Below are 12,409 nucleotides of genomic sequence, written 5' to 3' on the forward strand. Positions count from 1 at the left end.
TGAAGTTAGAGCATTAAGACTCAAGACTGGTGACCTTGACAATGACCTCAATCATATACAGTAGTCAAACCTGAAATACATTATTCACATCCTTATTTTGTACTGCTTTTGTATGTACCTACATTTATTGATAAATTACTATTCTGCATCATCATTGTCTCTTTCCATCCTTGCATAACCTACTATGAACTCAGTGAGGTCACAGACAATATGTTTTTCATATTACTATACTCAGAGTATTCCATGGGGGGATACATAGGTGTTGATCTCTATCAATGCATTGTAATACAACATAATATCAGTTAGCTCTGTTTTATTTAAAACAAAACTAATAATTTTCATTTTTATGATAATCTATATAATTTTCTGGTTTTCCTTTTGTTATATTTCCTATACTAAAAGAAGGAGTGGCTCTATATATACTACTGAATTTAGATCCCCAAAGAGAATATAGATGTAATATTTTAATTATAAAGGCGAGTCTTTGTATTTCCTGTAGAGTTTTACGACTTTTAAAAGGATCCCATATAGGCAGTAAGTATGCTTATTAAGAGCAATGCTTTTAATCAAACAAACTTGGGTGTGATATATTTAGATATCAAATTCTAAAATAAGGCTTGTTGATTTAGGACATCCAATAAGCTATGGGGTCCTCGTGTATTGAAAGAAAGTAAAAATAACTATATCTTATGGTATTGTTATTGAAATTTATTTTTATAAGGGAATCTTATACCATCTCATTTATTATTCTATGTTATCCATAATAAATGTTAAAATAATATTTCTGATGAGTGAAAATGATGACTTGATGAAATATAGCAAATGTATCCTTGACAGACTCATGTTCATGCAAAATTCATGTACCTGTCTCTGGCAGGAAAATTCCCGGACTGCGGTTCTTGAATCTGGGAGCTTAAGGATTCATAATGTACAAAAGGAAGACGCAGGACATTATCGATGTGTGGCAAAAAACAGCCTTGGGACAGCATATTCCAAACTGGTGAAGCTGGAAGTGGAGGGTAAGAAGCTTTGTTTCTCCTCATGACAGTGTTAGCAGAAGGCCTCTTGCTCTACTGTGAAGGCTGTACTTCATCTTGCAAGACAGACAGGCAGTAGGGAGTTTAGCGCCCTCAGTTATTCCAGATATTAGGCCATCAAGTCAACACTCAAAAATTGAAAGGAGGGGAAAAAAGTTCATTTGTTTAATAGGTCATATTCCATCTATATCCCATCAATTGACTGAAACAGACTATATTACCAGAACAGTAGGATACCATTTCAGAATATCTTCCTGGCTTGGACAACTCTCCCTTGTTTATCAATTTGAAGATACTCATCTTTCTCAGCATGAAAGATGTGCCTTTAAAATGTATCAAAAGAAAAATGTAACTTCTTTCCAGACTCTGTTCTGTCACAAAGGTTAAGAAAAATAAAATACTGACTCAAAATGTATAACTCCAAATGGTCCTACTTCTATACTGTCAAGATATGTTACACTTTTTACAATGTTCCTTGAAGTCAATGAATTCAACAGCTGGTTGTGAAAGATCTTCACTGAGAAATCAGAATCCAGAATGAGCTAGGGATTCTATCCATTTGGTCATCAGCTCCCTCTTGACCTGAAATTATATCAATTTTGCTTAAAAAGAGAAACTTTCAGCATGCCTATACTAGGTGAGGAACCTGAGTGAAAAACTTTTTCCACCGTTTCCTGTTTTAAGCCTTAGAATTAACCTCTCTGGTTCCCAATTTTCTTATCTGCAAAGTGGGGTTCATTCTGAGTATTCAGTGAGATAAGTTACTGGTTGTATTTAGCGCAGTGTCTGGCCCTTTATAAACATTCAACAAATGTTGACTGTAAGAATTATCACTTCTTTTTCTGCTTTACTGTTATCTGATCAATAACGTGATTATCACACATTGACACAAATTATATTTCAATTGGGAAAGGTTTCATAGTTTCCCCTAGCTTACTTTGACGTCACCTTTCTCTTGAGCCAAAACTGACCCCTTCCTACATTTCTTCCTTCTCAATCACAGTTTTCTATTAGCTCCTGTAAGATTATCTTGATTGCCTAGCTAGATATTCTCACAGCTTTAATGATCTTATTTCTATTAACTGTTCATGGAAAGAAATGAAATTGGAGGAAATTGTGGTTGGCAGACATAAAAAGGATATATTTTTAGCACAGCTGCTAGACTTTAATATCTTTTAAATGATCAATGCTATTTAAAGCTCAGAATGCAACCACCACCTGATGTAACTCACTGAGTGAAAATTAAATAAACATACAAACACATTTGGTCACACTCTCAGACACAATGAATGTCTGCCTGGATTCAGTGTTTCCTTGAACTATGTGTGGAGGGATACAGAACAAATGTTAGCCATTTATAAATAATATCATGAAGATTTTTCTCTTCAAGGCATGAAATATGAGCCCTCTGATTCATGACATAAAACATTGATTGTTTAGGTTACTGTCTTCAAAGATAATGGAACAATTTGCCTTAGTTTTGGCCTAGAGAAGATTATCACAAATTTCATTAGTTGGAGTTCAATTACACAGCTTAGTCTTGCGTTGCCATTTAGTTTTGTATCATGCCTATCAGTAAAACTGAATGCTCTCCTTCCTAACATTTAAACAGTCATGTTCACTGTGTTAACAATTAGTATATGCAAGACATTTTATTCAAGCTGCTAGTACTGAAAGCTCATAATATCATTTAAAGGTACTTTACCAGGATGTAATAAGCTCATTTTAGCACACAGGTCTATTTCTACTTCATTCTAGTCCCTATTAAAGTAGTCAATATACATGAAAACATGTGACATGCTTAACACAACTGCTGGTATATACTATGTATTTAGTAAATAGCATCAACTAAAATTATTACTATTAGAACATAAATATTGCCGCAAATGTGTTTGGGCTTTTGAAGCTCTGTGAGGTTGGCTTCCGCTTAAAGAAACGGTTGAGGTGTGTCCACAAGATATAACACAGACACGACCTATTTAAAAGCAGGGTCAATTAAACCAACAACTCTAAGCAGGTAAAAAGGCAACTAAGAAGTCACTGGAAGAATCCCAATATGCCTGCAAATGCCTGCTGTCTTGGCGACCGTGAGGGCTGAAGATAAAGCAGGGTCACTCAGGACAGATGAGCATTTGTTACGTATTGTGTCGGTAATGCTGCAAATTAGTTTAAGCAAATCAGAACGAGAGCCTTGTAAGAGCTATTTGATGCTGGGCTACATTTATGGCAAATAGGTATGCCAGGAAAAGATAGGGTTTGTCTGCTGTCGTGAGCGTCTAATGAGGTTAATCTTGCCAGTTTATACAGATTTGATACAGTGTGTTCACTAAACCTTAGGAGCCATAATAAAGGTGAAAGAAATACCCTTGGACACGTGAAGTTCCCTGTCTAGACTGCCATCCTCAGGCTGTTGGGTCACTGGAATGGCAATGTAAAGATATTTTAGGGGACTTCCCTCGTTGTTCAGAAGTTAAGACTCTGTGCTCCCCATGCAAGGGCCTGGGTTTGATCCCTGGTCAGGGAACTAGATTGCACATGCAGCAACTAAGACCAAGCGCAGTCAAATAAATCAAAACAAAACAAAACAGGCTCTTTGCTATCCTATTAAAAAAGATTGTACCTTTCTGCCTTGCCTTAAAAGGTTCAAAGAGTGACATGCAAAATTACTGATGGAACAATCCAGTTTAACCATGACCAAACATGCATATCTTTCTAAAAGGATGAACAATGCGATGTTTAACATTTTAAAACACTAAATGCTTTACAGGGATTATTTTATTTAATTTTCACTAACAGTCAGTGAGGAAGGGCCTATCATTGTACCATTTTAGGAAACCGAGGAACACACAGGGTAGCTAACTCACTCAAGGCTGCACAGACAGAGGCACCTAAGTAATGCCAAGTACAGTCTGTTCTGTTAAATAACAGGAGAATCATGTGTGACATCGTCAAGATTAGGATCAGAATGAGGATGGGGGAAGAAGCCAAAAGTCTGTGAATGAAGGAGAATGGGAGTTGAAGAGAGACAGTAGATGTGGATTTATTTTTTCCCAATAAAGAGAAAAGAGATGAGTCCAAAAAGTGAGCAGTAGTTGGAGGCCTCATTGGCACACAGGTGGTGTGGTCTTGCATAATTTCTCTTTTAAAAAAGATTGAAAAAAAATTTTTTTTAATTGGCAATGTTAAAATATTAATGAGAAGGAACCCAGAGAGAAGAAAAATCTGAATATACAGTAGAGAGGCTGAATTTTCAAGGGGCTGTGGTACTGGAGAAGGTAAAAGAGACGAATGCAGCAACAAACATTTTATGGGGGTGACCACATGACCCAGTTTACCCTGTTCTGGTTTACACCTGTCATCCTAGAATAATTATTAATAGAGTCTCTCTTTTCCTTTCAAAAATATCCTGGCTTCAATGGTAAACTACACGATTATTGTGCTTAGACAGGAAAAAGAAACTTTCTTCCTTGTAATAGGGAGAAAGGAGAAAAGGGGTGTATTCTGGTATGAATGAGTTCGTAAATTAGGTGGATGGAATTTGAGAAAGCTCTGTTCTGATGGGTTCTGTTTCCTGTAGGAAGTAGGAAGTAAGATTATCTTCTGAAAATACTCCTATAAAGGGGGGCAAAGGGATGAGGAGGTTTTTAAATAGCTGTGGGTAATGGGGGAGATGAGTCACAGGAAAACTAAGCTTGCTGGGCAACATGAAGGTTTCAGCAGAGAACAGGACTAGGAGTACAGACTGGCAGCAATTTGCTTCATTCTGGGTTTTTCCTGCAGGGTTGCACAGCAGTATAAGTCGGAAAAAGTAGAAAGCCAAATCCAAAGGCAAGATATAAGCATTGGAGCTTTGCCAGGAAAGAAAAGAGGGCAAGAAAGTTGAGAATATTGTGAGAGAATGCTTGAAATGATGACTCACGGAATCTTTATGTACTAAATACACAAACCTGGATTCAAACACAGAGTTCCAGCAACATGATGGACAAGATAACATGAAAATCTTCCTACTACAAACATTCAGAAATGCCAGCTTAGTTGTATAACTCATAAGGAAACAATGTAAATTTTCTGAAGTCAGGAATGAATAGAAATTTGAAAAGCAGAGCAGTAAGATCATGGGGTGGTTGGACATTGTCCTCCATGTAATAAGACAGGTGCCCATTTCTTTAATGTGTAAGGTCAGTTTTTAAGACTCTTAAAGGGACAGAAATCAAAGTCTTTTGCCCCTGTGAAGTGGAAGCTGGCATTGATACCCTTGTATAAAGCTGAGAACCATAAAAGTTAAAAGGTGTGTCAGCAAAACTCTACCCATCAGCAAAGAAAGGCAATACAGAGGCTTGTCTATCTCCATAGGGAGAAAAGAGAAGTCTCCTTATGAATGAATATCCAACATTCAGGACTATATCTCAATTATACTTGATTCTGAATTCATGCTGCCAGCACAGCCAGTTAAGAAATCCCCAGCTAGAGAAATTAACATAAAAACTAGTCCTAGGTCTTCCAAAGAAAACATAGAGATGGCCCACAGGCACATGAAAAGATGCTCAACATTGCTAATGAATAAAGAAATGCAAATCAAAACCACAATGAGGTGCCACCTCACATTGGTCAGAATGTCTATCATCAGAATGTTTACAAATAATTAAGTCTAGAGTAGGTATGGAGAAAAGTGAACCCTACTATACTTTTGAGGGAAATGTAAATTGGTGCAGCTATTATGGAGAAAGAGTATGGAGTTTCCTTTAAAAAACTAAAAATAGAACTATTATATGATCCAGCAATTCCACTCCAAGGCATGTATCCAGAAAAAACGAAAACTCCAATGTGAAAAGATGCACCCCAACATTCATAGCAGCACTGTTTACAATAGCCAAGACACAGAAGCAACCCAAGTCCCCAAATAATTGGCTTAAGAAAATGTGGTATATACATACCGGAATATTACCTGACTATAAAAAAGAATGAAATAATTGTCATTTGCAGTAACATGGATCTAGAGAATATTATACTTAGTGAGGTTAAGTCAGACAAAGACAAACACTATATGAGTCATATGTGACATCTAAAATATAATACAAATGAATCTACATACAAACAGAAGCAGATTCACTGACACAGAAAACAAACTTATTGTTAAAAAAAAGGGGGGCAGAAGGAGGGAGGGAGGGACAAATTAGGAGTATGGGATTAACAAACTACATAAAATAGATAAGCAACAGGATTCACTGTATTGCATAGGGGAACTACATTCGATATCTTTAACCTCTAACGGAATATAATCTGAAAAAATGACTGAACCACTTTGCTGTTCACCTTAAACTTATACAATATTGTAAATAAACTATAATTTCAAGGAAAACATTAGTCTCAAGTCAAAAATTTAACAACAAAAAAGCTGAAAAACAAAACACTTTACACAGGTTAGGGTTTAGATAATGCCACACTGAGGGTGCATTCACAATGCAAAATTATCACATCCACAGGAAACCACTTGCCTTGAGTGAGAGGTAGCTAACACAATATGTAAAGAGATTTAAGCCCCAGGAAATCCAATTAACAACACAATATAATAAATACTCTCAAATGAATATGTTAAAATGAAACACACAAAGGAGGAACAACAAAAAAGAAAAATACATTAGGAAGAAGAAAGGCAAGTCTGATAAAGAATTAAATATAATTTTAACAAGTGAAGAATATAAAGACTAAAGTTAAAATTCAGTGGATGGATAATGGTATATTACCCTGGTGGCTCAGAGGTTAAAGCGTCTGCCTGGAATGCGGGAGACTCGGGTTCGATCCCTGGGTCGGGAAGATCCCCTGGAGAAGGAAATGGCAACCCACTCCAGTACTCTTGCCTGGAAAATCCCATGGAGGGAGGAGCCTGGTAGGCTACAGTCCATGGGGCCGCAAAGAGTCGGACACGACTGAGCGACAAACTACAAACTACTACCCAAAGTAAGTTTATCACAAAGTTGTTTATAATAGCATATTTTAAAATATAATTTAAATTTGCATCAATAAGAGGCTGACATCATGTGATGAAATTCAAGCAGACCATTAAAAAGGATATCAGTCTATAGTAGTAACTTCTATAACTATCCACCATATATGTAATTTGGGTATGTTTCCTTTCTCTGAATTTCAGTTTCCTCACTCTAAAACAGGGGTAAAAATAGCACCTACCTCTTATGTTGTTGTAGTGACTACATGAATTATTACTGGCACACAGAAAGCATGATATAAGTATCGGCTGTCTTTATAACAATTAATACTTATATAGTGCTTACCGTGTACAGTGAAAAAGAAAATGAAAGTTGCTCAGTCTTGTCCGACTCTTTGCGACCATATACAAGGTACTATCTCATTTCTTTAGAAATATTAACCCATTAGAAATACTAATGTGCTCATAAGTTAAAAAAGTAAGTCAAAGAACAGCATGTTATATATTATACGTTCAGCTTCCCTGGTGGTCAGCTGGTAAAGAATCTGCTTGCAATGTGGGAAACCCGAGTTTGATCCCAGGGTTGGGAAGATTCCCTGGAGAAGGGAATGGCTACCCACTCCAGTATTCTGGCCTGAAGAATTCCATGGACTGTACACTCCCTGGGGTTACAAAGAGTCAGACACTACTGAGCGACTTTCACTTTCATACATTAAGGTAGAAGTGGCAGATTGTTAACTGTCATCATCTCTGTGTGCAGAATTACATGAGGGGTGGTTACCTTCCATCATACACTTTCTATAGCTTTAGACTTTCTGAACTTTTATACAGAGACCTTTATAATTAGAAAGAATGAAAGCTTGTACTTATGCTTTGGAAAAAATTACTTCTTCCAAATATACTATTTTAATCAAGTGACATCAACCTTTCTGTTCATTGGTTTGATATACTATTTTTGTAGTTCTGTTGCTCCATTCTGCTTTAGAACAAATTCAGGGATGGAAAAAGTTTTGTCAAAGGCAACTGATTCCTATATTGATTATATATTCACTACACTGGGGTATTGAACCAAAGACTGTTCAGGGTGGGGTCATAATAAACAGAACATGGAAACTGCCATTTCTTTAGGGGAGGAATTAATCCATAAAGACAGTAAGTTGAGAAAGCAAGGGAGTCAGTTAGATGGAGTGGGAAGTGAAAAGTTTCAGAGAGTGGCAGCTGCAGTGAATTCTCTTCTTGTTTGACTCTACTTTCTTACTTATGAGCAGAAACCTAAAGTTTATGATTCTATAGTGGCTTGGAGGATCCCAACTAAAATTCCATTTGGGTTCTGATTTCTCAGTGAACATCCTCTACACTTGGTTAGGTGTTATTGATTCATAGGTAAAATAAAGGTAAGTTTCCATAGAAAAGTGAAGTACTCCTGGGTGAGAACTATATAGGTATGTTGACTTGCCCTTGGTAGGGAAGTCTTTGGTTTCCCAGATCCCATATTCACCTGGAAAGCAGAAAAGTGATGTCAACCTCACAACTCTGGAGGCTCTTCCTCTGGAAATGTTAACCCCTCTCTCAGGTACCTCTGTGACAACGGGCTTTAGGACAGGCCTCATGGCAGGATAGATGAGGGCCAGAGAAATATGAAACATATCATGTTTCATAGAAAGTTCCATTTTCTAAGTGCTCATTTTAAAATTTTTTACCATATTTGGAGTGAATTCCCAGTCATTGGTTTTTTTACAACAAGCATTGGCTAATTTCTTGTTTCTTTATCATGCATTTCAATATATCAGGAATTGAGATTTGTCTTACCCAGCTAGCTTAGAGGCAATCCTACTTCATTTGTGGCTTCTGCCCTTTAGCTAAGAAGGTTCCTTAGCTGTCTCCAAATATGAGAATGCATATACAATTATAGAACAAAGATAAATCAATCATATTTCCCAGAAAGATTTCCTTATATTTAACTTCAAATATTGCTTCTGTTGATATCACAACTTTTAATTAGTTCCTCACAGAGGTAAAAATATCTTTTTCAGCAGCATAATTCCATGTAGCCTCACCCCCCACTTGCCACCTCTGAACAAGGATTCTTACTGCATTAGTTTTGTTTGACTGAAAATGGACAAGGTAACTTCTCAGGGCCCTGTAGAAATAATTACCTTCTAAGTCAAGAGACAGCCTTGTCTCCCTTTCCAACCTACTTCATGTTCTGTCTTAGGCATGTGAGCATCCAAAGAATGATTCCTATCATTTCTCCTACATGTCTTTAACTAAAACAGTTTTCCCCTGAGTACTCCCAAGTACTCAGTGCTCCCAAGTACTCCAGAGCACTCAGTACTCCTGAGTACTCAGTGGCAGAGCGATACCACCTTGAAGTATGATGATTTGAGTGATAGAGCTGGAGTAATCAAGGAGAGGCTGCCATCAAGGGAGGCTATGAATGACCTCTGAAGTACCAGTCTTATTTTACTTTCCTGATTTTGACCTGAGGGATATTCTTCCTTTAAAAAATGTGTTTCATAAGCATCACAGAAATTAAATGCGTTTAAGATGATAATGTAATTAGTCTTTTTATAGACAGAATGATTATTGTTTTGAGATTTTTTTAATCATTAGGAATGATCTATTTTAAAAATTACAAATAGCTAATTTTCTTATATTCCCCTTACATTCTTACATATTTCCCTTAGACTTCCTTTATATCCTTCAATTTAACTATTATGAAATGATTTCCTTATTTGGAGATGAGCACTGATCTTATGCATTCTGTGAATATAACATTCAGACAAATCAAACTTTGTGTGTAGAAACTGGTTGAGTGTAGAAGATTTGAGATCCCAGTTAAAATAGATGGATGTTGGAATGGATTGGGCTCCCTGGTGATGGCATTTGCTATTACTACCTCATTTTCCCTTGGAGCTTTAAGCCATTAAGGAAAAGATTGGGCAGAAGAGAGGCTAAAACCAAGGGTTCTCAGTCAGTGACCACCAGTGGGAAGAGGGTACTCGGCACCAGTACAAAGCTGCAGATGAGGGCCCGGAGCAGATCTAGAAGAGAACAGAACCCGTCTAGGGCTAGGGATATTGTAGGCTCCTCTAATGTTTAAACAACTCCTTGTTTGCAGGAGGCCTCAAAAATAGACCCATGTCTCCACACCTGGGAGAGGCATTTTGGGGAGTAAGGAGGAAAGGTGAGCCACCTGGCAAATTTAATTGGCTCCCGTGCAAGAGTTCTCAACACTGGTCAGGGTGCCTTATTGCTGCTGTCTGTCCCTTTCTCTGCAGTCTGAAAAGCTTCACCGTATATCCTTAGGAATAACTTGCTCTGTGGGAAGCTTCTGTTGTTGATTTTTTGCAGACATACACAGTACCTAAAATAAGTAGAATTCTAAAAGACCAAACAAATACATATGTACATAGGATGACCCCGAGGCAAATGTCAAGAGATCTAAAAGATCAGAACTGTTTTCAGAAATGTTAGACTTCTGTCCATCTTCTTTGCCAGAGATCAGATTTCCTTACTGCATCTAGAAAAGTGGAAGTGAACATGTAATGTTTACACACATTTGATTGCCTTTTTCCTTTGTTTATGCTGCAGCTCTTAATATGACAAACGCCACAGAGAGAGGTATTTAAACCCTCAGTGTGTGTTGTGCTCTCAGTGATTGCAATTTTAATAAAATTTGCAGTGGCCCTGTTCCCGGCATCAGTTCTATCTGTTTGATGCCACTAACAGGTTTGATTTGCTGTCATGATTACACTGTGTATTTAAAAACCAAAGAAAAGAAAGAGGCATAAACCTTTGATATTCCTGGGGGCTATCATAGGGAAAATTAAATCTGCATGATTAATGCGGTGCATGCTCTCAGAAAAGGGTTTGACCCATTGATTGCCACTTTAGGGGAGATTATGCTGTATTCTCATCTGAAAAGTTCTGTAGTGCTTTCAAGAAACAATAGTAATACGGTCCTTTATTTGAAGAGTTGTCAGCAGTGTTCTCTAAGGATAAAAAAGTTGTATTATTATGCACTGAACATATAATACTTCAAGGTAAAGAACAGTTAGATTCTCTTCAATTGCTCTGAAGAAATGTGCTTCAAAGATTTTTCTTCAGTTGTTTAAGATAATAGAATTGATATAATGTTGACAGTATATTGTCTGAAATGAAATTGAAAAGTTAAGGAACGTAGTATACTGGCTAATAACATGGGCTCTAGGTTGTAGAAAACTGTCTAGACTCGAGTCTAGAGCAGCTGCTTAAGCTCATATCCTGGCTCCAGCATTTACCACTTGTGTAACTTCAGGTAGGTTACTTCCTTTCACAGTACCTCAGGTACCCTACCGGTAAAATAAGGTCAACACTATGTCCTATCTCGTAAGTTGCAAAAGGATAAACCCAAATACTACATTTAAAGCTCTCACAAGAGTGGTTGGCACAGAGTAATCACTCAAATAATAGTCATCAATGTAGTTCTAGGACTAATGAAACTTTGGTACAACAAAAGCAATGACTTAAGCACTTGGGAAGACATTGACAGCTCTTTATTTCACATGCCATCTTCATCTTTGAGGTAGAAGCAATCAAGTTCAATTGCAAAAACTAAATTTTTATTTAAAATAGAGTTGATGTTTTATTAACTTTGGTTTCATTAGAAGAGTAACCAAACACTTTAAAACTTGAAAGGGGCCCTAGAAGTTATAGCTCAATCCCTTAATTTTCAGTTAATGAAACTTGAGACCAGAAAAATGCTTACTTTATTACTTTACCCAAGGTAGCCAAGAACAAGGATGGCTTACACCGTAAACCAGGACATCTTTCATAACCCCATTCTTGAGTCTTTTTTTTCTCTATGTTTATGTTACATAGATGAGAATTCTGGAGCATTGACATGCTTTAGCATCAGATAGACCAGAGTGTTAATTCTCACTCTGCCACTTACTAGTTATGTGAGGTTGGGTAATTTATGTCACCTCTTTGAGTCTATTTCCTCTTTGTGAAATGGGTGCAATATGACTTGGAGTGTAGGGTTCTTAAAAGGAGCTGGGATACCATGTAGATACTGTATGTGTCTGCCAGCTCTTTGATAAATTCTGACTGCTATTGGTATTGTTGTCTGTTGTTTACATTGTTATGAAGCTGGATGCCTTCTATCCAGAGAATATTGCTGGTTAGTCTTCTCAAGTTTCACAAATAGAATGTCAACATTACCAACTGCTTCTCTTGCTTCCAAAGAATATAAATCTCCTCTCAATCAGCAATGCTTTGTCCCTGCATTCTTGATACTTGTTAGAGATTAATAACTTTGGTTTAGCCCTATTGTGACAAGTGACATAAGGATGCTTATCTAAGGTGCTCTATGAAGATATGCCTTTACCAGCAAACTGGAAAGAGGCTATATAGAATCAGCATGTCCCTTACCCAAATAGTGAAC

At 37.1% G+C, this 12,409-nt stretch overlaps 1 protein-coding gene across 4 annotated transcripts in view; it reads left to right on the forward strand.

The window, feature by feature from the left end:
• The window catches only part of MUSK (muscle associated receptor tyrosine kinase), a 91,028-nt gene that overhangs the window by 22,130 nt on the left and 56,489 nt on the right, over positions 1 to 12,409 (forward strand). For all 4 annotated transcript variants that reach the window (XM_068974459.1, XM_068974457.1, XM_068974458.1 and 1 more), the window contains exon 5: positions 878 to 1,019. In XM_068974459.1, coding sequence (XP_068830560.1) covers positions 878 to 1,019 — 142 coding nt within the window. The remainder of the gene's footprint in view (positions 1 to 877; positions 1,020 to 12,409) is intronic.

Source organism: Capricornis sumatraensis, chromosome 6 (genome assembly GCF_032405125.1).
Source record: "Capricornis sumatraensis isolate serow.1 chromosome 6, serow.2, whole genome shotgun sequence".
NCBI lineage: Eukaryota > Metazoa > Chordata > Mammalia > Artiodactyla > Bovidae > Capricornis > Capricornis sumatraensis.